Source organism: Cnephaeus nilssonii, assembly GCF_951640355.1.
Source record: "Cnephaeus nilssonii genome assembly, chromosome: 14".
NCBI lineage: Eukaryota > Metazoa > Chordata > Mammalia > Chiroptera > Vespertilionidae > Cnephaeus > Cnephaeus nilssonii.
In genome coordinates, this window is record NC_137085.1 from 4,207,430 (window position 1) to 4,232,533 (window position 25,104).

Sequence of the window (25,104 nt, forward strand, 5' to 3'; positions counted from 1 at the left end):
CCACCTGGAGGGCTGCCCGCACCTCCTGCGGGGCCTCCCAGGGCCCCCTCCGCCTTCCCCCTCCCCGGCCTCTCATCTTCAGAGGAGCTGAGGGTGCTGCTGACTGGACCCAGCTGCGGGGGCCGCTCCCCGCCCCAGGAATTTCCCGGGGGAAAGACCCCGTGGATTCCAACAGCTGCCAAGAGGTAACCATGAGAGGTGCTCGCTGCCCTTCCTCCCGCTCGGTCCCCAGGCCAGGGACCCCGGCCTGCAGGCCCACAGCCTGGGCAGGCCCCACGGGGCACCCCGGGTGACCCCTTCCCCACTCTGGGCCTCAGTTTCCCCACTAGCTCGAATACCTTAAGGTTCTGGGGCTTTCTCATCCTTTGAGACCCTGTAGCCACCCCCAGTCTCCTCGGCCAACGCCCCCACCCCATGGCCTGGAGCCCTGGGGCAGGGTCGGTGGGAAGGAGTGCACAGTCAGCCTTGACTCAGTCTGACCAGGAAGAGGGAGAGGTCTCAGGCCCGAAGACGATACCGATGGGCAAGGTGGACCCCACAGCAGGTGGGACTAAGAAGCAGGGACTGACGCCGAAACCGGTTTGGCTCAGTGGATAGAGCGTCGGCCTGTGGACTGAAAGGTCCCAGGTTCGATTCCGGTCAAGGGCATGTACCTTGGTTGCGGGCACATCCCCAGTAGGGGGTGTGCAGGAGGCAGCTGATCAATGTTTCTCTCTCATCGATGTTTCTAACTCTCTATCCCTCTCCCTTCCTCTCTGTAAAAAAATCAATAAAATATATTAAAAAAAAACAACAACCAACAAATGCATAAATAAGTGGAACAAATTGACCTCTCTCCCCTGTCCCCCTTCCTTTAGCCTTTCTCTTTCTCTCCCTCTCCATTTCTCTAAAACTCAATAAATAAAAATTAAAAAAAAAAAAGAAGCAGGGACTGAGATGAGAGGGCAGAGAGAGAGGTGGGTACTCATCCATTTAGAGAGAGATCAGCGGGCGAAGATAACTTACCTCGGGGCACGTCTTTCAAGTCACAGAAAAGGCACTGAACTTGGGGAGGGGTGCCTGCCACGGAGTCAGGCCCCAGCCATGGCACACATCAGCGTACCCCTCTCTGTCTCCATGGGCCCTCGTCGCCCCCCTGGCTACTGCAAGTGTACCGAGTATTATCCACGCAAGCCCTGAACAAAACACGTTATCTCGTTCCACCTCCCAAGGACCCCGTGAGCAAGGTCTGCTACTATCGTCCCCATTTCACAGGTGAGGAAAGCGCGGCTCCGAGCGGTAAGTAATTTGGCCCAATAAGCGGCAGAACTCGACGGCTGAAGGCCAGGTCCAGGGCGGATGCCAACCCCTGCAGCTGGTCCACAGCCCCAGGCCTGCGCTGCCCCACAGCGGGAGGCCGCCCTCCTTCAGCGCCCGAACGCCACCAGGGGGGCAGTTCCCAGGTCCCCGGCAGGATGTGGGCACGGCGCCCACCTGTTCTCGGCGGGGGACGCCTCCGCCAGCCTGGCCAGGAAGGCTGGACCGCAGCTGCCACCCAGATGGGCAGGACGTTCAATTTCCCACCCCTGCCGCCAGCCCAAGCGCCCGGCACACAGGTGCTGGGCCACCGTCCACCACTCCCCTGACCTAAAAGCCAGAGGCCACGTGGCACAGTGCCCCAGAAGCCCGCCTTGAGGATGCCCGCTGCCTACTCTCTCCGACGTGGGGAGGTGGCCCAAGGCCAATGGCTGGCAGGCAAATGACAGGACCGGGCCGCAAGTCGGCCTGGGCCCCACAGAAATAAGGCTCTGCTGAAAAGGAATCAGACAGGGGGCAAAGGACGATGCCCGCAGGAATGCCCAGTGCCGCCACCCCCGAAACAGCCTCTCTGCCCACCCGGAACCTACCGGCTAACCGCTAAGACGGCGGCACTGAGCCGGCCTTTCTTCTCTCTCCCTCGCACAACATCTCAGAGACCTCAGACGGGGAGCCCGAGCCTCAGCGTGGGGAAGCCACATCCGAGCTCACCCTGCTGGGGAGCATCAGGATCAAGTCCAGGGGCTAAAGGCTGGGGCCCTGGGTTCAGATCCCAGCTCTGACACTTGCCAGCTGTGTGACCTTGGGCAAGTTACTTAACCTCTCTGTGCCTCATTTCCCCATCTATCAAGGAGATAGTGCTAGCCTTCACCCCAACGGGTTGAGAGGATCACATGTTAGTACATGAACCCTGCTTAGAGCTAGCCCTGGCACACGGCCGCTCACAGGAGTGTTAGCTTCTATTTTTATCATCATCAGGCTCTCAGCCCGTGGCTTTCCACACCCACCCTGCCCCACCCAAGAGCCCAGCCATCAGGGAAGGTCTGAGTCCATAGCTTTCTTCCTTAAAACCTCTCGCCGCCCCCGCAGGACAAAGCCTGAACCCTGCCCAGCCCCCGAGGCCAGGCCAGGAGTGACCCACAGCAGGTAGCAGCCGCCTCAGCCGCATCCTCTCCCCACCGTCTCTATGTCGCACTCCCGGCCCGGCTTCTCTCGTCACGGGTGGGGGTCTGCACATGCTGTTCCCTTTGCCTGGAACACTGTTCCACAGCTTGTCACCTAAATGACTGCTCTGGGCTCAGCTTGGACATCACCTCCTCCAAGAAGCCTTCCCAGACCCCCAGTGTTGGGTTAGCCCCCTTTCCAAGGCACCCACAAACCCCCAAGGTGCCACTGAGTATCCCCACTGACCCTACCAGCTACCCAAAGGCAGATGCCACTGTGTCCCCAACACCGGCCCCGGCCCTGGTGACCACGAATTGGAGGAATGAATGATGGAACAAATGAATGAAGGCTAAGGGTACCCCAAACCTGGGAGGATCCCAACCCTGATATGCACAGTCCCCACCAGGGCCAGACCCTCCTAACTGGGCCGGCTCCATCCAGGGCTCTATCTCCTGGGGGGGTCCCCAGCCCGACCCACTCAGCCCAGAAAAGCACACTCCCGGTTCTCTGCACCTCCCAGATCTCCCAGCACCTGTCTCTCCGTTGCGGCTGCAGCAAACCCGCAGAGCCCAACCCGTCCCGGCTCAGCCTGCCAGGGAGCTGTGCCTACGACTTCCGGGCAGTTTCCAGTGCCGGGACCCAGGCCTGGGACTCAGACATCCCGGCCCTCACAGCCAAGGCCATGTACAGCCACAGAAGAGGATAGACTGCCCTCTGTGAAAAGGGGGTCATCGGCCCCTCGTTTATTAATCAGTCACGATGGGCCGACCATGTGCAAAGCATTATGTGCCTGATGTCACTGAGCCCTCACAGCCACCCAATAAAGAAGTAGTTTGGCCCGGCGCCAGTGTGGCTCAGTGGTTGAGCATCGACCATGCACCAAGAGGTCACCAGTTCGATTCCCGGTCAGGGCACATGCTGGAGGTGTGGACGCAATCCCCAGTAGGGGGCATGCAAGAGGCAGCCGATTGATGTTGATGCTTCTCTCATCGATATTTCTGTCTCTCTCCCTCTCCCTCCGTCTCTCTCAACAATCAATAAAAACATTTTTTAAAAAGGAAGTGGTATGGTCAGCTGGGAGAAACTGAGGCTCAATGGCCTGACCAAAAACATAGATGGTAAGTGATGGAGAGGAGCCTGGAGCTCAAGTCTCAGGATGACAATGTCCAAACTCGCCTCCTCGCCTCCATGGTAGGCGGCCTCCAGGATGACACCTGCCTCCCGGTATTCACATCCTGGGTAGCCCTCCCACCCTCTGTGGTCCAAGGCTGGTCTGTGTGAGCCACAGAATATAGCTGGCACAGTAATGGCGGGTCACTTCCAAGGCTGTACCTGATTCTAAGGATTTATTCCCCCCCCGCCCCCCCCTCTCTCCTTACTCCTGGGGAAGCCATGTTCCGAGAAGCTGCAGAAGCCCATGTGGTTAGGATCTGAGGCCTCCCACCAGCAGCCACATGGGCGAGCTCAGCGGGGATGCTCCCGCCCCAGGCAGGCCTCTGCTGAGCCAGAACCCCCCAGCGAAGCCCCTCTCAGAACCCGAGCCCTCCAGAACGGAGAGGGAAAACATGTTTATTATGTTAAGCCACAAAGTTTGGGGGCAATGGGGACCCAGGGCGAGGTAATACAGCAGGGAGGGCATGGGGGGTACATGGCGATGGACGGGGACTTGACTTGGGGTGGTGAACACACAGTACTGTGTACAGACGACAGGTTCTGGAATTGTGCACCTAAAACCTGTAGAATCTTGTTCACAGTGTCACCCCAATAAACTTCATAAAAAGGAAAAAAAAGAGCCCTTGCCGGTTTGGCTCAGTGGATAGAGCGTCAGCCTGAGGACTGAAAGATCCCGGGTTCGATTCCGGTCAAGGGTACATGCCTGGGTACATGCCCCATAGGGGGCGTGCAGGAGGCAACTGATCAATGATTCTCTCTCATGATTGATGTTTCTATCTCTCTCCCTTCCTTTCTGAAATCAATTTAAAAAAATAAAAGGGAAAAAAAGAGGTAATGCATACACCATCTCCCTTGGACCTCCCTCATCCCCAAGTGTTCAGGACCCACATGACGCAGACTCCGCACTGGCCGGAGGGGTTCTCTCCTCCCGGCTCAGCAGGAGGGTGGAGGGGGCGGGCAGGCGGGGACAGGCCAACACTCACGTCCAACCTCCAGCCGGATTTCTGCAGAGGCGGCGCCCAACTCGTTGACGGCTCGGCAGGTGTAGACGCCAGCATCCCTCTCCTGAGCCACCGGGATCCGAAGCGTCCCAGAGCCGGAGTCCTCAGGGGCCAGGATCATCTCGAGACCCTCTGGACCAAAGAGGAGAACGCATCAGGCACGGCCTGGTCGCCGTGGGAGGCTGGGGTGAAGCCTCTCCTGATCCCAGGCTCCTGCCACGCACAGGCTGGGGCCTGGGGCCGTGGGGGAAGGTTCCCCCAGAAGTCTGGGAACAGAGTTTCGGTTTTGCCAGAGGAAAAGAGTTCTGGAGACAGGGGAGAAGGTGGTTGTACGATGGTGTACAATGGTGGGAGTGTCCCTAATGCCACTGAACTGCACCTAAACATGGTGAAGATGGTAAATTTTTTCTGTCTTTTACCACAATTTAACCTTTTAAAGTCAGCACCACTCAGCCAGTCCCCTGAGCCCCTCTGTTGAGCCAGAGTGAGGCCCAGTCTGTCTCCCTCCAAGTAACAGGCTCTTCACCCAAAAATTCCTTGCCTGGGCCTCCCTACTGGGTCCCCACCCTCTGCCCCAGGTCCAGACTGAGGCTTGGATCAGCTCTGGGAGGGGCCCGGTCACCCTGAGATGACCACACACCCCCACGCCTGCCTCTCTGAGGCCGCCCCCAGGCATCCACCCTGAGGCCCCCCATTATTTCTCCTCCAGGCTGCTGGCTGACAGACTCCCTGATTCTGAACCCCTTTTAACGTGTAATTTAATTTTTCATTTGGGGTAAAACATACATCACACACATTTTTGCCATTGTAAGCATGTGTTGGAAGCTGCCCATTGTCTTCACTAGCAGAGAGGTGTGGACAAGGAGCCCGGAATGCTGGTGAACCTTGAGCCCTGGCAAAGGTCAGAGCTATGCACCGACTGTTTAGTCAATGGTAGCTGAAGCAACTTCCCCACCAGACAGTCATGTAAATCCTTACTGATAAGATAGTCTGCCTGTTACTGGAATTGCCTGCCTAAGGGCTATAGGAATTGAATAAAAGGATGGCAAGGCCTGAGCACAAGTGGAGTCCTTCTTCTTGCGTTGGGCTCCCGCCTGGCCCCCCAATTTCCAAATTATTATTTCTTGTCTTGTCTCTGTCATTTGCACGCAGCCCTTCTCCAGAGCCCGAACCCTGAACCACGTGGGACGTGGGTCATCACAAGCATGTTCAGTGCCCAATCCGTGGCATGAAGTGCATTCCATTGCCATGCACCCATCACCACATCCCTCCACCAAACTCCTTCATCTTCCCCAACCGAAACTGTGCCCATTAGACACGAATCCCCCGCTTCACCTCCCTGCCCCCCGCGACCACCATTCTACTTTCTGTCCCTATGGATGAGCATGTTCTAGGGACCTCATGTAAGTGGAATCAGGTACTATGTGCCTTCCGTATCTGGCTTATTTCACTTAGCATGATGTTTTCAAGGATCATCCATGTTGTATCAGAATTTCATTCTTTTTTTTCTTTTTCTTTTCTTTTTTGTCTTTTTCTGATTCTTTTTTACAAATTAAAAAAGCTGTAGTAAAAGAACATAAAATTCACCATCTTCACCACTGTTACGTGTACACTTCTGTGGGGTTAAATATACTCACACTGTCACACACGTGAACTTCGTTCCTTTTTAAGGGTAAACAACATGCCCCTGAGAGAGCCCCTTTTAAAGAGGCTCCAGGGCGGGGCTGGGAGGGCGCTCAGCGGGAACACGCAGGGACACGGGCCCTGAGTCAGGGGTCCTGAGGCCTCTGCCACCACGGGCTGGGCCCCGGGACAGGATGCTCAGACTCTGAGCTCTCGTGCCCGCGGGTAGTCTGAGTTGAGGCCGGCCTTTCTGAAAGCCCAGGTGGCAGACAGTGCTGCAAAGGATGGAGTGCGTCCAGGTGGGGGCGCTACGGGGGCTCTGGCTGATCCTGGAGAAGGAGCCCAGTGTCTGAGGCAGCAGCCCCGCACCCACGCCCGCTGGTGGGTGCGCACAACAGCTCCTGCCAAGCCAACTGCCAGCTGGGCGTCCAGCACCGAGGACACACTCCACACCGGTGAACCCCAAGAGCCCCGGAGCAGCCCGCGGCTAGTCCTCCGTCTCTCCGGCAACCCCGCACTGCCGCCACCGTCTCCAGGAGCACCGAGCGCAGCCCGTGCGCCGGGCTCGTCCTAGACACTTTGCTTGTGTGGACTCATCTCATCCTCACCACCATCTGGGGTTTCCTCGTTTTCCAGACAGGGAGCCAGCTCAGAGATGCCAAGGCCCTCGCCCACGGGCGCCCAGGGAGCCGGAACCAAACCTGCTCCTAACTCCTGAGCATGGACTGTGGGTGGGGGGTGAGGGCTGCTGAAATGGGCCGTTTCTCCCCGGACACCCCACCCCAGTGGCTGTTCCCCCAGAGCCCCAGCGGGACAGTTCCGCAGGCCCCTCTCCCCTCCCCACGTACCTCGATACCAGATGACCCGGGGCGGCGGCACCCCGGACGCCTCGCACGCCAGCACGGCCTCCTGGCCCACAGCGGCGAGCACCACAGCATGGACGGCGGAGACCGAGGGTGGGTCTGCGTGGGGGGCAGATGGGAAATTTGGTATCAAACTCCCTAGACGGAGGATGTGGCTTCCCCAGCCTGGGGGTGGGGAGGGGATAGAGGGGGTGTGGGCACTCTGCCTCCTCCCCATCCCCCCCCCTCGGGGACAGGCACCCCAGGAAAATTTAGCCACAGCTCATTTTTTGCAAGCTTCGCACCCAGGACCTGAAGTTAAAGCCAGTCACTCCTGGACCAACCCCTCCCGTTCCTCACCGAACCTGCCAAACCCTACAAATGCCCTCCGTGGGATGCCAGCCGCTCCCCGGGCCCGCGCCCCCCACCCCACACCAGCCTCCTGGCAGCCCCTGGGGCACCCAGGACTCATTCGGGCCTCAGGGCCCTTCCCCTCCGGTCCCTCTGCCTGCAATCCTGTCCCATCCCGTCCCTCAAGGAGGCCTCAGCGGGTCCTGTGGGTGACAGGCACTCCCCCGCACCCCCTCCTGCACGGCACCCATCACTCACCCCACCCTGCTCTACGCATCCTCCCCACCCAAAGGTGCCTCCCGTATCTGTTTTGTGCCTCCCCACTAGACAGGGACCTGTGTCACGGCTGTGTCCCCCCTGCCTGGCACGTAGCAGCTGTTCAATAAGTATTTGTGGATGAGAGGGAGGGAGGAAGGAAGGGAGGGAGGGAGGGAGGGAGGGAGGGAGGGAGGGAGGGAGGGAGGGAGGGAGGGAGGGAGGTCCCTCTCCCCAGATGCCCGTGGCCCAAGTACCTGTGTGGTAGAGGGTGACCGTTTCCTCGTCTGTGCCAACCTCGTTAGCAGCCCGGCAGCTGTAATTCCCAGCATCCTCTGGGGCCAGTCCCTGAATGATGAGGGTTCCCTGGCCATCCACGTGGACTCTGGAGTCATGGTCAACAGCAAGGGGCTGATCAGGTTGGGTCCCTCCAGTCATCATCAATAACAAATTCACCACCCCGCACTGCCCTGCGCCGAGCTGTGCGCTCAGCACTTTACACGCATTGTTTGTTTTCATTCGTGAGGCTCAGAGAGGTTAGGTGATTTGCCCAAGGTCACACAGCCTGATTGGCAGAGGCAGGATCCAAGCCCAGGTCCGCTGGGCTCTGTAGCTGTGGCTCCTGACCCTGGAGCCCACCCTGAGGCATCGTCACGTTTCCCAAGTGACTGGGCTCCTGAGCCTCACGTGATCCCAGGAGGAAGGCAGCACAATGCTACTCCCCGTTTAGAGGTAAGAGGACTGAGGCTGGGACAGGTCCCTGGGGGTCCTGGTCCCCCCCTGTTCCCAGTCCCAGAGCCCCAGGCCCTGGGCCCCTCACCTGCTGTCCTCTTGCAGGGTGTGACCGTCACGGCTCCAGGAGATGTGGGGTGCAGGGTACCCAGATGCCGAGCAGCTGACCCTCACCTCCACACCCTGGGAGAAGCGCTGGGACCTGGCGTGGATGCTGACCTTCGGGGCCTCTGCAGTTCAGAGTGGGCAGGCAGGACAGAGCCTGTCAGAGCAGCCAGGCTGTCCCGGCCCCCAGCCCTGGGACCCCTGCCCTCCCACGGCCACGGCCACGGCCACCGACGGCAGAGACCCAGGAGGCAAAGGCCCTGAATCCCCAGGAGTGGCCTCCCTGGGGACGAGGGCTGAGCGGGCAGCCACCCAGGCACAGCCCCGGGGCACACGGGGACTGCGAGTTCCCCTCTGGGCCGAGCACCTCAGGGAGGCGTAGGGAGATGCCCGCAGATGCCAGGGCTGGGATGGCTCTCACGTCCAGTGACCCTGCGTGACCCCAGGCCTGCACAAGTACTGGCCCCAAACAGAAAGCACACCAGACTTGCCAGGCTCCCAGAGAGCCCTCGGCCCTCGCCTAGAAGTGGGAACACGCCCCTCCCATACCAGTGGCCCAGATCTGGCCTCAGAATCCTTCTCCACGCCCCCCAGGCGCCAAGCAGGGGTCGCTGGCGCCAGAGAGCACACTTTCACACTTGGGGAAACAGCACCCCAGGGGGCAGCTGTCTGAACCCTGGCAGACCTGAGGCCATGCCTAGGTCCTAAGACTCCCAGACAAGAGCTCTTCCAACTGTCTCCTCCGTCCCTGTCTGGTCAGTGCTGCCCAGCAATGACCTCTGGCTTCAGCAGTTTCCAGTGTTCCATCCCTATCCTACATATTGGGGTAGGGGTGGGGTGGGGGACTCAGGGGGGAGCGGCAAGGGAGGTGCTCAATGGCTCTGGAAAAGGTCAGCACACAGTGAAATCGGCTTGGCCTACAGCAGTAGGAATTTAGGTTAGATAAGAGGGTGAACTTCCCAAGAGTGAGCACCACTAGACATAGGCTACGAGGCTGACTCCTTTCTCTGAAAGTTCAGAAAACAGGGGAAGGGTTGAGGTTACCTGCCAAAGGCCATGTGTGGGCACACAGGGATGGATGGAGGGATGGAGGGATGGAGGGATGGAGGTTTGGATGGATGGATGGAGGGATGGATGGATGGATGGATGGATGGAGAGAGGGATGGAGGGAGGGAGGGAGGGAGGGAGGGAGGGAGGGAGGGAGGGAGGAAGGGATGGATGGATGGATGGATGGATGGATGGATGGAGGGAGGGATGGATGGATGGATGGAGGGAGGGATGGATGGATGGGGGGATGGATGGATGGAGGGAGGGAGGGAGGGAGGGATGGAGGGATGGATGGAGGGATGGATGGAGGGATGGAGGGATGGAGGTTTGGATGGATGGATGGATGGATGGATGGATGGATGGATGGAAGGATGGAGGGAGGGAGGGAGGGAGGGAGGGATGGAGGGAGGGAGGGAGGGATGGAGGGATGGATGGAGGGATGGATGGATGGATGGATGGAGGGATGGAGGGAGGAATGGAGGGAGGGAGGGATGGAGGGAGGGAGGGAGGGATGGAGGGAGGGAAGGATGGAGGAATGGGCTTTGGGGGTAAACACTGGATAGTGTGTGGACCTGGGAGGACAGCCACGCAGGAAGAGCCTCACCTCGCACCAGGAGCCAGGCGGATGCCCTCGTGACCCCGTTGGCGTTGCTGGCGATGCACTGGTACCGCCCGCCGTCGCTGGGGACGATGGCGCTGACCTCCAGGGACAGGTCGTCCAGCTGCCTGACTCTGCCCGGGGAGGCCGGCAGGACTCGCCAGTCCCGCACCCACGTCAGGTTGTAGGGGGCGTCTCCCAGGACCCGGCAGGACAGAAGGGCAGTCTCCCCTGGGGACACGGTCACGTTGGGCGCAGGGACCAGCTGTGGCGGAGGGTCTGCAAGGTCACAAGCGTGGGAGGTTCGCAGGGGCTGACTCGGGGAGGACAGCCCGCTGGCCCCCGTGGTGTCGCAATGCCAGACCCAGCACCGTGGCCCTCGGGAGACCCCGGCCAGCAGAGAGGTTAACCGGTGTCTGCTCACCATCGGGGACGGTGCCACCCGGGGAGGGCGCATTCCCTGTCGCCACCCTACACCCACCGAGGGCTGCATGGCGTGTGTGCGCTCTGCTCCCGGCAGCCAGCTGCAGCGTTTAACAAAAGCTACACGACTCCCCACACGCTTGGAGCCAATATTTGCACCCTTGGGAATAAAGCTTGGGTTTTAAAATAACCCTCAGGAGGGAAAGATTAATGAGTACAAAGCCACGCTCCGTGCCAACAGCAGGGCTATTATTACACACAAATGTAGAGAGAAGGCCCCTGCCCCGAGAGACGGGAGAGCAGAGAAAACCGCTGTCTCGCCAAGAAAAAGCCACAAGAAGTGGCAAGCTTAGAGATCCGCCAACCAGGGGCGTGGGCCTGAGCACCTGCAGGGGGAACGCTGGATCCACACGGGCCACGTGTGCCAATGACCGTGACGTCCAGGCCAGGGGAGCCTCGGACCTCCGCAGCCGATAGGGGCAGAAATAGAACCCTGGGGCCCAGCTAGAACTGTAGGAAACATTAACCAAGCTCTGTGAACCGTGACTGCTTTGTTCCGATTCAAGAAGGCACATTCCAGCCTGGCTGGGAGTTCACCGCGGGACCTGGGGGCTCACCCGGAGATGCAGCCCATCCTCCCCATCCGGGAGCTGCCTGTTATCACGGGAAGATGAGCATCCTTGTTGCAGAACCAGAGCCCCAGCCCTTGGAAGACCCCCAGCCTTTGCACACCCACAGGCCTTTGCAAGTCTCCAGCCCCCATGACCTGTGACCTGCCCATTTGACCTTCCCTTGGCTACTTCCCCAGGTCATCTCTGTCCTTCTCCCCAACATAAGCAGCCGGCTGATGGTGGGGGCAGGGAAGACTTCTGTGGATGGCCTGCTGCTCTCCCTGCTGCCGGCAGGATTGAATAAACACTCAACCCTGTCTGCTGCATTGGCTCAAGTAGTGACAGGCAGCCCAGACCCACTGACTGGTTACAAGATGAATACTGACATGAATTTCTCTTTAAATAGTTTTACACCAATATATTATGCCAATGCACCCCGATATGCCAGCGTGCGTATCATGGCATATCGGGCCACCTGTGTGCTGTGGGGGAGACCAGCAGTAGACGCTGACTGTAGGGCATTAGGCAGTGACAGGGACTTGAAAGTCGAAAGCCCGGAGTGGTTCAGCCGAGAGGAGAAAGCAGATCGGGCAAACGGTTAGCCACCGCAAAGTCTCAGGAACAGGTGGACACGTTTCCCAACGCTGTTCTACTTCTCTTCGCTCATCATCATTTATAAAAAGCAAATTTTTGTTCATTCCCGCCCTAAGCACGTGTGCTCGCATGCTATATTGTGAGATGATAACAGCTCGGGTTGTTGTAAGTATGTACACTGCTCTCCCATTTTCGTTGAAACGCACGCGCAGATAAAGGTCTGAAAGGAAGCAGGCCAACATGCCCCGGAGGGCGCCTCTGGGCGGGAGCCCGGTCGCGGCGCCCTCCGGCCTGTGGTTCCCAGTCTTCCCCCGGGAAGCACCGCTCTGCGTAAGATTCGAGGATGCAGAAGGCCCAGCTCTCCGCGCTGTCTGGCTCCCTCCCTTCTCCTCCAGACAGCTGGGGTTCACAGTTCAAAAAATAAAGCCAGCCCTGGCCAGGTTGGCTCTGTGCATAGAGCGTCAGCCTGCAGACGGAAGGGTCCAGGTTCGATTCCGGTCCACAGCACATGCCCGGGTTAAGGGCTCGATCCCCAGTGAGGGACGTGCAGGAGGCAGCCAAGCAATGATTCTCTCTCAACATCGATGTTTCTCTCTCTCTCTCCCCCTCTCCCTTCCTCTCTGAAGTCAGTAACATTTTATTTTTAAAAAATAATTCAAGCCCTGACTGGTTTGGCTCAATGGATAGAACATCGGCCTGCGGACTGAAGGGTCCCAGGTTCGATGCTGGTCAAGGGCATGTACCTGGGTTGCAGGCACATCCCCAGTAGGGGGCTGTGCAGGAGGCAGCGGATCGATGTTTCTCTCTCATTGATGTTTCTAACTCTCTATCCCTCTCCCTTCCTCTCTGTAGAAAATCAATAAAATATATATATATATTTTTTTTTTATTTTAAAAAAATAAAACCAATTTCCTTTCAAGATGGTCGGTGGCATTTCCAACCTTCCTGCACTGAATGGTGCTCTCCCGTGGGGACGTGGAGGCACAGGTGCCAGGACTACAAGATGGACAGTGGCCCCTGGAAAGGTCTGGGGGCCGGCAAGTCCCAAAGGCCAGACCAAGAAATCAGGGAAGGGAGGGAGGCTGGGCAGGGAGCGTGGCCAGAGCCGAGGTTCCCAACCTTTCTCCAACTGAGACCCAAGAGGGGCTGGCGGGCAGGGGGCAGCGGCACCCAGACTCAGTGATGGACAGTCCCAGCCGCTGGCTGGCACGCTCCCCCACAGACAGAGACACCCTGGAAGGAAATCCTAGAGGGAAAAGTCAGGAAGGGGGTGGGGAGAAAATACTCGGAGGGACAGACCTGTGACGATGACCTGGGCCTGCGCCCGTCCGGTCCCAGCCCTGCTGACCGCTGTGCACTCGTACGTGCCTTCCTCGGCCTTGGAGGCCCGTGGGATCTCCCAGCTGCTGTTTCCTGACTCCCTGCGGACACACGACAGCCGGGCACACGCAATCACACTGCCCCCAGTCAGGGTCCCCCGCCTCACCCACCCTCTGGGGCCCCGTTCCTCTGAACCCTGCCCAGGGGGGAGGCCCAAATCCTCTTGGAGGCTTGGTAAGAGGAGGCGGGCAGCCAAGGACATGCAAATTCCACAGGACGCTGTGTGGCTCTGCGCACGTCCCTGCCCCTCTCTGAGCTCTAGACTACCATCCATAAAGGGGAGAGTCTTTCCTACCCAGACCCCATGGAGCAAGGCCTTCATGAGTTGAGTTTTCTGCAAGCTAAGGGAGCCCCGTGATGGCCTAGCAGTGGCGGGAACCTTGGGGACCACCTTCCCCATCCCCGGCCCCACTGAGAGGTGCCCAGGCTGGGCTGCCCTGGAGGACAATATGACTGAGCCCGAGGTCCCTCTCCTGCCACCCGCTCCCCTCAGATCCCCGCAGGAGCCCAGTGGCTGAGGACAACGGGCTGGCCACGGGACACTCACTGTAAGTGCCTCTCCTCGCCCAGCCTGGCTCCATGCCGCCGCAGCTGCAGCCGGAAGGGGAGGGCGCTGTGCACCGAGCAGGAGACCAGCAGGGGCTGGTGCAGGTAGCCGTGGATCCTGGGGGGCATGCTGACCAGGGGCCCGCCTGCAGGCAAGGTCCAGCGCTCAGCAGGCCGCCCTGCTCCCCACAGCTGCCCGCACTCCGCCCAGCCACACACCCACGGGGAGGAGCCAGGAGCAGAGGCCTCTCCAAGCCTCAGTCTCCACCTCTGTGAAGTGGGGCTGGTCGCAGCACCGACCTCATCAATCTCATCGTGCTGTTGTGATTCCCTCAACGGTATCAGGCCCGAGACCTGATGAAATGCGGCCCAGACGGGGCGCCCCAGGGGTGGGGGTGGGGCGTCAACTGCTCGTCTGCCCCGAGGGTCAGTTCTCCCCAAAGATGTTGGAGGGGAGCCTTTTTTATTCAAAAAAAAGCATAGCTGGAGCACAGGCTGCAAAGGCAAAATTCACACGCATTTTTGAGATAAAATAAGAGACTTCAATGAAATCTCACTGCTTGTGATGAGCCCCTGGGGTCCCCCAGCAGACACCACTGCCCCCCTCGCCTGACCCTGGTCTTGGGGGTGACACATTCTCTCCTTGGCTATTGGAGTTACTTCAATGGAAGTCTGAGAACCACCGCACAGGGTCCCTGGCGGCGCGCCCATGCCTCGAGGGGTGATGGCGGGCATGTGCTCAGCCCTGCGTTGCCCTCTCCGCGTCCCCGCCGCTGGAGATGCTGTGCGGGCTGGACAATGAGCCAGACCTCCTCTGAGCACAGGGCCGGGGTGGGAGGATGGCGGTGACATCATGCTGCAGGCTCCCCGCCACGTCCCAGGGGAGAGGGATGCTGGACCATCCAGCCACGTCCTCAGCTGTGTGCAAAGCAGCCAGCTCACCCCCCCATCCCACACACCCCCCCCCCCAGCACACACACACACCGGAAGCCTCTGCAAGGCCTGCTCGGGCTTTCTCCTCTGTGAGTTGCAAGGGCCCAGCACCCCCAGGCCCAGCCCTCACACCTCCGAGTCTCCAAACCCAGAGCCTCCTGCTCTCAGCCAAACCCGGGAGGGAGAGTAGGAAGCAAAAGCGCCAAGCCACGCCGCTCCCTGCCCCACAGACACACTTTAATCTAGAGCTGAGGTGCCGACCAAGAGCCAGAGCTAAACTCCACACTCCTGGATCCATCGCAAAGAACAGGAGAGAGACACAGACGCTGTTATTCTGCTGCTGAAATTTCTTTCTGGAAAGTCCTCTCAGAGCTGTAAAGGCCAAGGGAGGGGGTGGCCGGGGACCACTGTGGGGAGTGGAGGCCAGCAGGAGGCTGGAAAGAAGGGTCCTCAAGTCCTCACCTCACCAGGGCGCCTTGGTGGCCCTGCCCCCCCTCCCCATTGATGTGGACAGAGGAGGCTGCCCCTCGCTGAGATCCCCAGCAAAGACCCGGAATGTCAGTGACAGCTACCTCTGTGCGCTCCTCCCAGGCCGCCACATGGGGAGGGGGAGGGGGCAGCAGGAGGGAGTGGAGCCCAGTATGGAAGCCAGTGGCCATACCGAGATGCCCCCGCCAGGACCAGAGAGAGAGCTGGAGAGCCAGAGACTCCACCCTGCCCTCCGGAAGCTTCCAGACTGATGTGAGACCTCAGGGACACACAGAAAACCAGCAGAAAGCCAACCCGTGTGGGACCAACCCAACACGGCCACAGATGGGACCACAAATGAGCTGTGCCTGCGAGGTGTGGTAGCAACGGCAGCTGCCACGCGTGGAGGGCCCTGGTCCACAACCCCCACATCCTGGGTGCAGACCCTGAGTGGCCCCAAGAGCCGTCTCTTTGTGTGCATTAGCTTATGGAACCTCCAAAGCAACCCTGGGAGGGGGCTGGCCTCCGTTTCTTTTTTCCTTTTCTAAAATTATTTTTCTTTTGGTGGCCTCAGTTTCTTCATCTATAAAATGGAAACACGTCTCAGAAATGGTATAAGCATCGAGGAGCTAATGTGTGGCAAGTGGGCTTGGCCCAGGCCTGTCCCAAGGGAAGTGCTCAAAATGATGGCTAAACAGTACTAGCAAGATCATGATTTTACAGTGATCATAATAACAAAAGACCATACCCACACCCACTGCCCTGCCCACTGCTGTGTCCACATTATGAATGACACAAAATGGACAGGTAGTTGGATATTTGGATGAATAAATGGGTGGATGGATGGATGGATGAGTGGGGGGATGAATGTTGGGATGGATGAATGGGTGGATGGATGGATGGGTGGGTGGGTGGGTGGGTGGATGAATGGATGGATGGATGGATGGATGGATGGATGGATGGATGAGTGGGGGGATGAATGTTGGGGGTGGGTGGATGGATGAATGGATAAATGGATGGGTGGGTGGGTGGGTGGGTGGGTGGGTGGGTGGATGGATGGATGGATGGATGGATGAGTGGGGGGATGAATGTTGGGATGGATGAATGGGTGGGTGGGTGGGTGGGTGGATGGATGGATGGATGGATGGATGAGTGGGGGGATGAATGTTGGGATAGATGGATGAGTGGGGGGATGAATGTTGGGATGGATGGATGGATGGGTAGGTAGATGTTTAGATGGATGAGTGGGTATGATGGACAGATGCATGTATGGATAAATAGATGAATGCATGGGTGGAGGATGACTTTGTACTAAATATCTAGGCTGGGGGCTACACCGGAAGCATCTCAGCACTCAGCATAATCCTTGCAGAGCTCGCTGCCCACAGAAGTTAATGAACACACTCCCTAATCTAATCTAACCAGGAGGGCTCCCAGAAGAAATGGGTTGGCAACTGAGACAGAAATCTAGGGGTGGCAAGAGCCAATCACTCACCTGGGGCCACCCCACTATAGGCAACTCCAGAGACACGAAGGAGGGGGTTCCCCTCATGGTCCTCGCCCTTCACCTTGAGGTAGAAGCGCTCCTGGGGGGCACGGAAGGGCGGCCCACCCCACAGCTGGTGGGTGGATCCGTTGGAGAGCAGCTGCGTGGGCAGAGTCAGGAGGGGCTGCCCTGAACTGCGTGAGAGCTCCACCGAGTCCACGCGGCCAGGGGCCTGCAGGCCCGTGGAGTTGATCACCAGGGAGATGGGCACCCCTGCAGAGGGAAGGGCGAGGGAGGAGGTGCTGGGCTCCATGATCCTCCCCAAGAAGCAGCCCTAGGTCTGTCGGTCAGTCGGCCAGGGATCAGCCCACTTGGTCCTCCTTCACCAGCTGCCTCACCTTCCCTTCCCTGTGACAATTCACACTGGGGGTGGGACTAGGAGAGAGGGGGGCCTGCTCCTGTCCATGGTCCTGAAATGCCACTGTTCATCCAGCCAGTGGTTCCCCGAGGCTGCAGCACCTCCACTCCACACAGAGTAACAGTGGAAACTGGAGGAGCCGGGCTCTTGGTAAACAAGTTTTGACACAGAAGAAGGGGAAGGTGCGAACTCAGTAGTAATGGGAGCAGCATACGGTCCTGAAGGCCTGTGGGGGGTGGGAGCGTGTTCTAAGGGGGAAAATGGCCACTATGCCACCTGGGCCGGGGTGTGGCCCTGTGGTGTGGGAACCCAGCCTGGGCCACCTGTCCCACAGTCGCTCACGCACAGTCGGCGCCCAGCGCTCCCACTGTGTCCCACAGGCACGCCCCACCCCTCAGCAGGCAGCTCCAGGAGCCCGTACCTTGCAGGGGCCACTCGATGGTGTGGTTGAGGTCCAGGGAGGGCTGAGTGGAGAAGCCAGCGCGGAAGTTGATGTCGCTGATGCCCGTGATCCTCACCGAATGGCGGCCGCTGCTATAGACCTAGCACAAGCCCAGGCCCACGTCACTGGGGCCCTCGACCCCAGCACCCCAGCTCCAGGAGAGCCAACCCGACCCGCCAGAACTGTTCCTCGAAGCCTTCCCCCCAAGGTCACCCTTGCTTCTTTTGTGCCTTCTCCCTGCACAAGGTTCCGTTACCCATCTCAGAACACGCAAGTCATTTCTCCAAGTCCTTCACAAACATCCCCTAACGAGCCCAAACTACTCCACGTCCTCTCACCGGTGCAAAGCAGAAGACCCCTCCTCTGTTTTTGACCCCTTACTTCTATTGATATGCCCACATCACCATCCACGCTCCAGCCCTCAGCTTCCCAGGACCCCAGGCTCCCCACAGCCTGGGAACCCAGCGCCCCCTACCTTGATGGACCAGAGCCCAGGATGCTCCGGCTTGAAGGCCACCACCTTGGCCGAGTCAGGGATGTTGAGAAGCACGTTGAGGCCCTCGTCCTTCTGCAGGATCCTCCCTGTGGGAGCCCCCGTGACTGTCCTCAACACTTTCCCCAGGAGCCCGTGGCTCTCCCAACACCAGCCTCAGGCTTCCCAGAGAAACTGACAAGAGGCCTTTGGCAGTGCTGGGGCCTCCCCCTCATTCTGCACACCCCCTCCCCCCCGCCCCAGGTGTGGGATGCACTCCTGGCCTACAGCCTGGGCTTCTCATGACATCCTCGGAGCACCGGGGAGCCGGGTGGCCAGGTCCAAACCACACTGACAAGCCACTCCACCTCCCTGAACCCCAGCTTCCCATCTGTGCTATGTGCCACTAATCCGTGCCCTCACTGACCCGCCAGGCTACTGTGGGGACCACTGAGAGAGCGTGGGGAAGGACTCCGTGGGAGCCTCCCACCCCAGGACTGTCCTCATCTTAATTCCCCTCACCTGGCCTCTCCCAGCTTCCTGCTTCCTCACCCACCATGGGACCCTCTCTGCCCTCCACCTGGCACCCCCGCCCTCCTTGCTCCCGGAGCCGTGTGTCCAGGAGCCACCACGGGTCTCTCTCTTTGTCCCATCCTGACTCCCAGCTTAATCTTGGGGCCAAAGAGGAGGGGCGCACATACCCAGCGGGTCTCGGACTTCGATCTCGGGGCCCGGGCCGCTCAGGGAGATGGTGACCTCCTTCAGGCTCGGGTCGAAGGGGATCTTCCACGTGTGCTCACCCTCTTCCTCGTGATCCGTGGACAGCAGGTGCACCTTGGAGGCCTGGATCGCTGACTCCACCCACTTCAGCACCTGGGAGGCAGGTGTGAGGAGCTGACGCCAACATGTTACCTTGTCCTGCGTGTGTCTGGCCCACTGACGGCGGGTCCTTAACAGGCTGCCAGCTGTGTGCAGAATCTGGCTTCCCCATGGGTTTCGGGCAGCACACAGGCTTTCCACGTCATCTGGAGGCCATCCCATGCCCCCCCCGGAGCCCCACCAGGCCCAATTCACAGGGCATTACCCACATCCCCAGCCTGTGGGCTCAGAGCTGTGACACCTGAACTGAGGCATCCAGAGGACTCAGCTCAGAGGGAAGGAGCAAGGAGTGCCCTTCTGCTGGGAAGACTCTTCCCTCCTTCTTCATCTGGCCAACTTCCATGGCCCCCATCACCTCCTCCAGGCAGCCCTCCTGATGCCTCCTCCACACAGATGAACCCTGGAGATCTGGAATCTTGCCCCAGACCAATGTAGTTCACCATCAGCCCCCCAAGGGACCTCAGACCACACCCACCACCCCCCATCCCAGGTTTACCCAGTGGATGCAGATGGCTCCCTCAGTTCCACCAGCACCCACCCCCGATTCACCCTGTAGACAGACGGCTCCCTCAATTCCACCAGCCCCCACTCCCAGCTCACACCTCCTCTTCAACAGCCAAGCCTCCCAGGTCCCAGCCAGAAAAGAGGCAGAGGAGGGGCCCCTCGAGTCAGAACCTCTCCTTCCCCGCCAAGTTACTTCAGGAAGCATCCTGCGCAAACCCTAAAACTGAAACACGGAACACGCACCTGGCTGGAGGAGAGCTGGGTGCCATGACCACCGAGGAAAAAATAACCTCCAGTGAGTTGAAAACCCAGGGGCTCAGGGAGGCGCACGGGGCACAACGGGACCTGCACAGAGACCTCGGCTGCGCGGCGTGAAGCTGACAGCCTCTCGGGACTGCGCTGTGGCGCTGCCCTATGTACCTTGTAGGATAAAGCGAAGCGGTGAGGAGGTTGATGTTTTCTGAGCCCAGATTTTCTCTTACAGCGAAGTGCCACAGAGAACTGCGGGTGTTTCGTTCTCTATAAATCCACTCCAGCCCTAGCAGGTTTGGCTCAGTGGGTAGAGCACTGGCCTGCAGACAGAAGGGTTCTGGGTTCGATTCCGGTCAGGGGCGCATGCCCAGGTTGCGGGCTCAATCCCCAGCGTGTGCAGAAGGCAGCCGATCAATGATTCTCTCTCATCATTGATGTTTCTCTCTCTCTCTCTCTCCCTCTCCCTTCCTCTCTGAAATCAATAATGTATATATATATTAAATCTACTCCGAGTGAATTAGAACCTAATACCATTCCGAACTAGGGTTCCTTGGAGAGATGGCTGATTCTGAGTCTGGGCAGGCAATTTACAATGCAAACCTGGGGCAACCGATAACTCCATAAAGCGAGGAAGTTCTCGAAACAAAAGGGGACACATCCAGAGGACACGGCCACCGGCTTGCAGCAGCCCGCATTGGCTAAACTTAGAAAAATTTGAGCCCCAGATAGAGTCACTGTAATCGATCAAAACACACTGAATTATGGAATCCACATGCCCATAATAATACTCCAAAAAGAAGTGCAAATTCAAAACAGTAAAACCTCACTTGTCACCAATGAAGGCGACTTCTTCATGACAGAGGACGAACGAAGTGTGATCCCTGCCCTTTCAATAGGAACTGGGCTCCAGACACACCGAATCCTTCCTCCTGATGAGCAGAAGCCCTTCTTCCTGGAAGAACGCCCACATGCGGAAGAGATGATGCAATTAGGAAACCATCATTTTGCAACCCCTAATGAAATAAGTGTTCCGGGCAAACATCCTCGCGGATGCTAACACCGGGGATGAGAGGTCAACGGGGAACTGGATGTCCACACGGAGCCCCAGCGTCACCCCACAGACCACCTGAGCCACGCGGGAAACGCACGGCCTCCCGATGCTGAGAGCTGGCTGTCATCACCCCAACCAGTCATCACGCTCATCTCCCGGAACAGGACAATCAGACATTATCCGCCTGCCGGTGTGATGCAACAGGAAATACTCACAGCACCAGCTATGAAACACTCCTGCCAAGCATGTTCTCCTCCATCTGACAGTCATGCAGCGCTAAACCCCCGGTGTAGGGGAAATATAGGAGACCGAGTGAACGCCATAAGGAAGCCATCAGCTGGACCCGGAACGCGGGACATTGTAAAGTCAATGCCTCTTAGATAAGCCGGTGGCATGTACAGAAGGGTAGCCTGCTCCAGATGTCAGAGGGCTCGGGAGACATAACAACCAGATGACATGCACCGCCCATGATTAAGTCCCATTGGACACAAACGGTTATAAAGACATTCTGAGGGCCCTAGCCGGTGTGGCTCAGTGGGCAGAGCATCGGCCTGCAGACCACAGGGTCTCGGGTTCGATTCCGGTCAAGTGCGTGTACCTCGGTTGCAGGCTCCTCCCTGGCACGAGCACTAGTCGGGAGCGTGCAGGAGGCAACCAATCGATGTGCTTCTCTCATATCGATGTTTCTCTCTGACTTTCCCTCTCTCTTCCACTCTCCCTAAAAATCAATGGAAAAATATCTAGTGAAGATTAACAATAACAAAAAAGACATTCTGAGGGAAATTTGAATGTGGACTCAACATCAGATGATACCAGCAAAGTACTGTTAATTCGATAATATTGTGGACTATTTTTTTAAAATCCATGCTGGATTATTTATGGATAAGGTGTCATCATTCAGCAGAAAGTAAACAGAGAGATGAAGCAGGTGGAGCTAAAATGTTAATTGCTGGATCTAGCTGGTACCTATATTCTTTTTATTTTTCTATATCTTTGACATTTTTCACAGTAATTTTTAAAAGACTTTTTATTGATTTTTTAAAATATATTTTTATTGATTTCAGAGAGAAAGGGAGAGGAAGAGAGAGAGAGAAACATCCATAATAAGAGGGAAGCATTGATTGGCTGCCTCCTGCACACTGGACTGAGCCCAAAACCCAGGCATGTGCCCCTGACCAGAATCGAACCTGGGACCCTTCCGTCCACAGGCCAATGCTCTGTCCACCGAGCCAAACTGGCGAGGGATTGATTTTTAAAGAGAAAGAAAGAGGGAGAGAGAAATATCGATCGGCTGCCCCTTACCAGGGATCAAGCCCAAACCTGAGCATGTACCCTGACTGGGAATCAAACCAGCAACTCTTCCGTGCACGGGACGATGCCCAACCAACTGAACCACAGCAGGCAGGGCTGCGCAGTGATTTATTAAAGTAAAAGTCACTTATAAAGAATACACATGGTATAATTTTCCACACCAACAACTGTAAACCTTCTTTTGCCCCACCCTGTAGTATATATATCTGAGCAACCATAGTGGTATCCTGTTGCTTGGCAACTCTAATCAACAGGAATCGGCTTCCTGGAATACTGTTTGAAGAAGAAATGAGAAGCCACATTCTGCCTCGATTTTAAACAGCTCTGTGATTGATTAGCAATGTCTGCCATGGGAATGGCATTAGACAGTGGTGTCTCGCATGCTGTCTATTGCCCATGCTCGCTCTAAATCATTCTCCTTTAGCTCTGCCTCCCATGCGATCTTCCAAGGAAAGGCAAGAAATTGGAAGAATTGCCCAAGAGTTAGAAAATGTACATGATTTGTTTAGACTGAGCTAGAACCTGTGTGCGTAGAATTCACAGCTACATTTAAGTTAACACAGGGTGAGAATGCTGTGGTCTGGAAGAGCATCTGTTTTTAGGCCTGGACCTACTCCATCTTTTGTTCTGCCTGGCCTTCGAAGCGATGTTTCTCTTGAAAAGGTCCCACCTGTCTTCACCCACATCCTTCATGCATGCGGGGGCGGGCTGGGAGGGAGTGCCGCCAGGGCTCCCAGCTGGACAGAAGCTGGCGAAGCGAGGGAGGCAACTCCCCCAACTGCGAAGGAACGGCGCTGGGACCACTGCCTTCCCCCGGGCCGGGCCTCGTCAGGGGCCGGGGGAAATCAGAACTGAGCAAAGCCGCCAGGAGGTGGTGGCAGCACAGTGGACAATTACCCAGACAAGTCACACCGCTACTGTGTTGCAACTGTTATTGTAAGCTCACTCTCGAATGTTCTGCTCAGGGAAGAGGCCCAGGAGTTTAGGCTACTGAACCGTGGGGAGGGCGGAGATGGGATAGAATGTCAGTGACCTCGCCAGGAGGCGGCCTGCCCTGTAAGCATATCACCACTCAGGAGCTGGGGAAGTATGGGGCAGGGGCAGGGGGGATGGGCTGACCCTCTTGCCCATATTGAGGTCAGGCCTGGAGGCAAGGCCTCCTGGCCCCCGCGGTGCCCCCAGGGCTCAGAGTGGAATCCAGGGAGCCTTCCGAGCAGAGAGCCTGCATCTAGCGAGCTTAGTGTTTATTCGGTGAAAGCAATGGCTTCCAGATGTGAGCGGGACCGGGGGCCTGGGAGCCAGCAGCGCATCGGGGCGCGTCTCCCTGTCACTGACGGGGAAGGAATGAAAGAATCTGGGCTTGCTACCCTGGCCAGATGGCTGCTGCTCAGCCCTTCCAGGCAGATCGACCGTCCCCCAAGGCGCCTCCCACAACACTTGACAGCCAAGGGAGCTGGAGAAGCAGGGAGGGGAAGCCAGGGCCCCAATGGGCCTCAGAGCCACAGACTGGAAAACTGAGGGCCCCATCCTGGGCCCCGTAGCCTCAGGAAGCTCGTGGGCGTGGATGAAGAGAGAGTTCTAGCCCCTGCCAGCGGGGCACCCCGGGCACCTGTCCCAGGCCCTGCTTTCCCGAGGACCCTGGCCTCCCTGCAGCCGGGGGTGGACTCTGGGCTCCACCCCAAAGCACAGGGCTGCAGTCACAGCCTTCGCCCACCCTCGCCAAGGGCTCCCGCGCCGGGCCCTGCGCCCAGGGCTTCCCATGCGAGGCTTCCTCGCACCCTGACTGCCGTCTCACCAGGCGGGGGCTCTCATAGCGCCGCTGTGCGCAGGAGGACACGGAGGCTCAGAGAGAGGCTGACGCTGTGCTCCGGGGCACACCGCCCACAGGTGGCAGGCGGGCGTCGGAGCCAGCGCGTGGCCCTGACGCTCCCCCGCACCCCCTCCTCTGGGAAGGGTCCAGGATGAAGTCATCTCCGGGGCCCGTACCTCCTGATCCGTTAATCAGAACCACCTGGGCAGGACCTCCCCACCCCCTCACTGTCCCAGAAGGCCCTTCACCTTGCCCCTGGCCGAGCGGATGCACAGAATCTGGGCACTTTCCCTATTCGTACCTGCCGGTGCCAGACAGGGGAAGGGCCTGGGTCCCCGGAACGGGGCTTCCCAGGACCCAGGCAGGCTGCAGGCTGATGGGGACTACCCACAAACTCTGACCCAGTGTACTGAGCGGGCAGGAAGCCTGGAGGACAGCTGTGCCGGGGCAAGTGGCTTCTGGGACCCAGCTCAGTCTCCATCAGAACTGCCTACTTCAGGACAGGCCCCGGGGCCGTGTTGCCTGCCTCCCCCGTCTGCTACAGGATGGCAAAGGAGGGGGTCTCCATCACAGGGGACCCCTGGTACTGTGAGGCCAACCCCACAACTGGAAAAAAGTGCAACGCTCAAACGCACTGGGACCCACGCCAGATGCAGTATCCCTCTGTGCCCGGCACCCACGGCTGCCCTGGCCCAGAGCAGGTGCGCAGTAAGCCGGGGCGGCGGGAGCGGAAGGTGTCCCCGCCACGCTGGACCTGCTCTGAGAAGGTGAGAGGACGCACGCAGGCACGGGGACCGCTGCAGCTTCTGAGAGCTCCTCCCAGCTGGCGCGCTTGGCCGGGGCGAAGGCCTGTTCCCCCTCCTGGAAGGATGAGCGCCCTGGCGGCCCCGGCCGCGTTCCCAGGCTTGCCGAATGTCTGGGAACATCTGGAAGCGGCCAGGTCCAAGGCATTAAGCTAACAAATGGCAGAGCTGTGTGTCCAGGAAGGAGAGGGATCCAGGCCCCTACCCGGAGGCGGCTAATCCTAGCCGTCGGCCGTCCCACCGAGCGCTGCGAGCCAGGCTCCCGGGCAGGAATCTGGCACCATGGCCATGAGCGGGTGGATTCGCCCAGGTTCCCTGCTTCAAGGGAGAGAACGGGGGTCCCAGCCCCACACCTGGGCAAGCCGTCCGCGCCCACCCGCCGGTGGCGCTGGCAGGAACCCAGCTCCCCTGCAATTGCCCAAGCAGGTCTCCCCCCAAAACAAGGACAGGACCAAGCCATCCCCACACTGCGAAATGCCTTCCACCCTGACTGGGCCGGCTCCGTGCCAGAACAGACGGACAAGCCAAAAACAC

General features: G+C 58.6%; 1 protein-coding gene across 1 annotated transcript in view; it reads right to left on the reverse strand.

Annotated features, from left to right (window-relative positions):
* HMCN2 (hemicentin 2) overlaps positions 1–25,104 on the reverse strand; it is a gene marked incomplete at its 5' end in the record, with an annotated part of 136,677 nt that overhangs the window by 94,439 nt on the left and 17,134 nt on the right. The window contains 11 exons of the mRNA XM_079791237.1: positions 4,617–4,766; positions 7,106–7,219; positions 7,963–8,090; positions 8,526–8,667; positions 10,194–10,466; positions 13,115–13,236; positions 13,743–13,887; positions 16,638–16,901; positions 17,468–17,588; positions 17,964–18,070; positions 18,662–18,833. Of these exons, the coding sequence (XP_079647363.1) occupies positions 4,617–4,766; positions 7,106–7,219; positions 7,963–8,090; positions 8,526–8,667; positions 10,194–10,466; positions 13,115–13,236; positions 13,743–13,887; positions 16,638–16,901; positions 17,468–17,588; positions 17,964–18,070; positions 18,662–18,833 (1,738 nt within the window). The remainder of the gene's footprint in view (positions 1–4,616; positions 4,767–7,105; positions 7,220–7,962; positions 8,091–8,525; positions 8,668–10,193; positions 10,467–13,114; positions 13,237–13,742; positions 13,888–16,637; positions 16,902–17,467; positions 17,589–17,963; positions 18,071–18,661; positions 18,834–25,104) is intronic.